Source organism: Diabrotica undecimpunctata, chromosome 10 (genome assembly GCF_040954645.1).
Source record: "Diabrotica undecimpunctata isolate CICGRU chromosome 10, icDiaUnde3, whole genome shotgun sequence".
NCBI lineage: Eukaryota > Metazoa > Arthropoda > Insecta > Coleoptera > Chrysomelidae > Diabrotica > Diabrotica undecimpunctata.
This window is the reverse complement of record NC_092812.1, coordinates 33,926,870-33,929,751: the sequence shown is the minus strand read 5'-3', so window position 1 is coordinate 33,929,751 and position 2,882 is coordinate 33,926,870. Positions and strand designations below refer to the sequence as shown.

The 2,882-nt window shown below is 35.7% G+C and overlaps 1 protein-coding gene across 1 annotated transcript; it reads right to left on the bottom strand.

Moving 5' to 3' along the window:
- Window positions 1–789: 789 nt before the first annotated feature.
- On the bottom strand, window positions 790–2,079 carry LOC140451683 (uncharacterized). The gene is made up of 2 exons (XM_072545527.1): window positions 2,034–2,079; window positions 790–1,935 (listed from the first exon to the last, which is right to left on the bottom strand). The coding sequence occupies exons 1-2, from the start codon at window positions 2,046–2,048 to the stop codon at window positions 790–792; spliced, it is 1,161 nt and encodes a 386-aa protein (XP_072401628.1). The 5' UTR covers window positions 2,049–2,079.
- Window positions 2,080–2,882: the final 803 nt, after the last annotated feature.

Sequence of the window (2,882 nt, the reverse complement as noted above, 5' to 3'; positions counted from 1 at the left end):
GCTCACACTAGCAACAGTTTTATCGTTACCAAAAAAGGGAAAATGAAGCGTGCATTTCCATAACGTAGTAAGTGCCAAATTATAAATTTTTCAGGAGGAGTAAAAAACAGTTTTTTATCGAACATGTTTATTTCTTATAATGTAACATACTGAAAAAGGATTAGTTTAAAGGTATTATATAATACAAACATACCGCAAAGGAACAATAAACAAAGCTTACTTAAAAAAAAATTCAAAAATCTGTCTAAGGTCAAAACGTTGTAAGTGCCATCAGGTTTGCAAGTCAAAACGTTTTAAGTGCCAGATTTTTAACCGTTGTTTCCTACAGTAGAAACTTGCCCTGGTTGAGCTAATTTTTCTTTAAAATACTTCTTGGCATCATCGTGAAGATAAGGGAGCATTTTTTCAATATCTGTTCTTTTTTTCTCTGGGATACCAAAGTGAGTTCTAGTTTTTTGAAGGTCTATGATTTTAAAGTCTTCTAATGTAACTCCAGATTTGAGTACATTGGTCTCACTCCATCCAGCGAGCTCACTATGTCCTTTAGCCACCATCACCGTACCAAATTTCTCTCTTGTAAGACGAAGCTGCGTAGCTGTTGAAATTCCTAACTTCTTTGTGTTCAGTTTATCACAGGCAACGGTTTTGAAATCATAAAAGTCCTTAACCACCATGCACGAGAATGGATTTTTCTGGGCCGCACTAGTAATGATGTTAACAACATTCATCAATGTATAAGCCTTACACACTTTTTTACGTTTTTCTATGATTGCGAAATCTCTGTCGCAATTAAGAAAAGTGTGTCCTTTTACAGGAAATTTTTTTTACATGAATAATTTCCTCAAAAACGTTATTAGCTAGTATGGTCAAATACATGGCGATCATGAACTGATTTTTATTTTGACCCCCACAATTATCCGACCACAAAATAAGCTTTTTCTTTCCGTGATTGCCAATTTCCTTAGTAAGGTAAGTATATAAACAGGAGCTAATTTCCAAGGCACCCCTTCCCCCAAAGTCCTCAGTCCATAAACACATGAATCCCTTTCCTGTGATGGAATCGTGAATTCCTAAGTTACACACTGCAAGCTGTTGTGGATAGTACATTTCGGAGTGAGTTAATTGGGGGATGTACATTTGCTGCTGCATATCGAAGGAAAGAACATAGCAATTACTTGTACATGCATTTTTGGTCTCAGTTGACATTGCTTTTGTAGCAGCCTCTGCTCTCCGATGGTGAAGCTCCTGTTCTGTTACAGCAGCTTTATCTCCTGATTTTATTTGAACAGCCAAACTATCACATGTGGAGCATGTATCTACTTTAGGCCTTGCAAAAGATAAGTTAAATTTTGATATAAAAATTTCATTATACCATTGTCTAGTCACTGGTGGTTTGTTAGGCGGCTGATAATCCGCACAATATTTCTCTAAAAATGCACGGTACATTCTACTTACGTTTAAATCCGGTGACAAGAAGAGCTTATCCGGGGTTTGCGCCCTTGCGTAGTGGCTCTCAATTTTTGGAAAACTTTCGATATGCTCTATAATCTTGTTAGTCCAGACAGTCTTGAAAATATTTTGTCGAGCCCCTCCTCGTTTTTCTGACATATCCATTTTACCATCAAGAATTTTTTCTCCCAAAAGTTGCACTCTTCTTGGAGTTACGGCAAACGTACTACAAAATGTTTTGAGGCAAACCCTTATTTCAGATCCTCCAGGCAAAAGTAAATGATAGGTGAAAGAGTGCTTTCTCCTACTTTCACTGGGATGTTCGTACTGACCATGACGTCTCCTTTTGATTAATTGGGGATGAATAAACCTTTGTAGGTAACTTTGCTGCTTACTATAATCAGCCATTTCATAGAAATGATTGTACAACTCAACAAGGTATTCCAGTCTTATGGATCTACATGCTAGTGGACACTTGCATTTTACCTAAAACAATTTTGGAATATTTAGATAGATTTAAACAAAAAAAAATTATTTATGTTTTAACGTCTATTTAGATAGGTATGTCTTTAAACCATACTTACATCAGCTGGTGGCATTTTCTTTGTAACGGTCTTTTTATTGACTAGAGAAACATATTCTTCGCCATTTTCTCATTTTCTTGGTTTTATATTTTTTCCAACTATCAACAACTCTTCTTTTCTTTTTGGACCGTTTTTCTGTAGTTTCATCCATATTCGTTCCAAATACTTATGTTTAAACCCAACCCAACACGTCCAAACAAAAATAATTTAGTAACTGATGCGCCACTCTACATTTAACAGAATTGCACTACGATATTTCCAACGTTATGACTTGCACCGCTACTTTATCCCCACTTTTCACGCCGTCGCTAGCCATATCGACATGAAATAAATTTTAGGCGATGGAACATGGCACTTGCAACTCATTTAACTTAAAAAAACCAAATGAGGCATATTGGCACTTACAAAGTTATGGAAATGCACGCTTCAAATATCCTTATAAACCATAACTTAGTATAGCAAAAAGTAACAAAAAGCACTCATTTCGTTCATTTTCAAAAACGTAACAAGCTAATATAAAGGATAATGATCCAGGGCTTAGGTTTCGGTATAAAATATCGGAGCACCTGTACCTTAAATAAAATAGAATGGCCTAAGGAATAATCGTTGCCGAACAAGGGCCAAACTTTAATTTTCTCAAGACGTGTAAGAAAAGTAGAAGGCAGAGGTGAAAGATTAGGTGAATATAATTTATATAACAGTTTTGGGCTAAGACCGTGCGAGAAAAAGTGTCCGACGACCCTCTGAGGTCTCTGCCATACTGCTTACCAACTCTGACACAGAAATATATAATTTTTTTTGTTCATAAATTCTCTATTCACAAAGTTTATTTATTTTTTTGTTTATTTA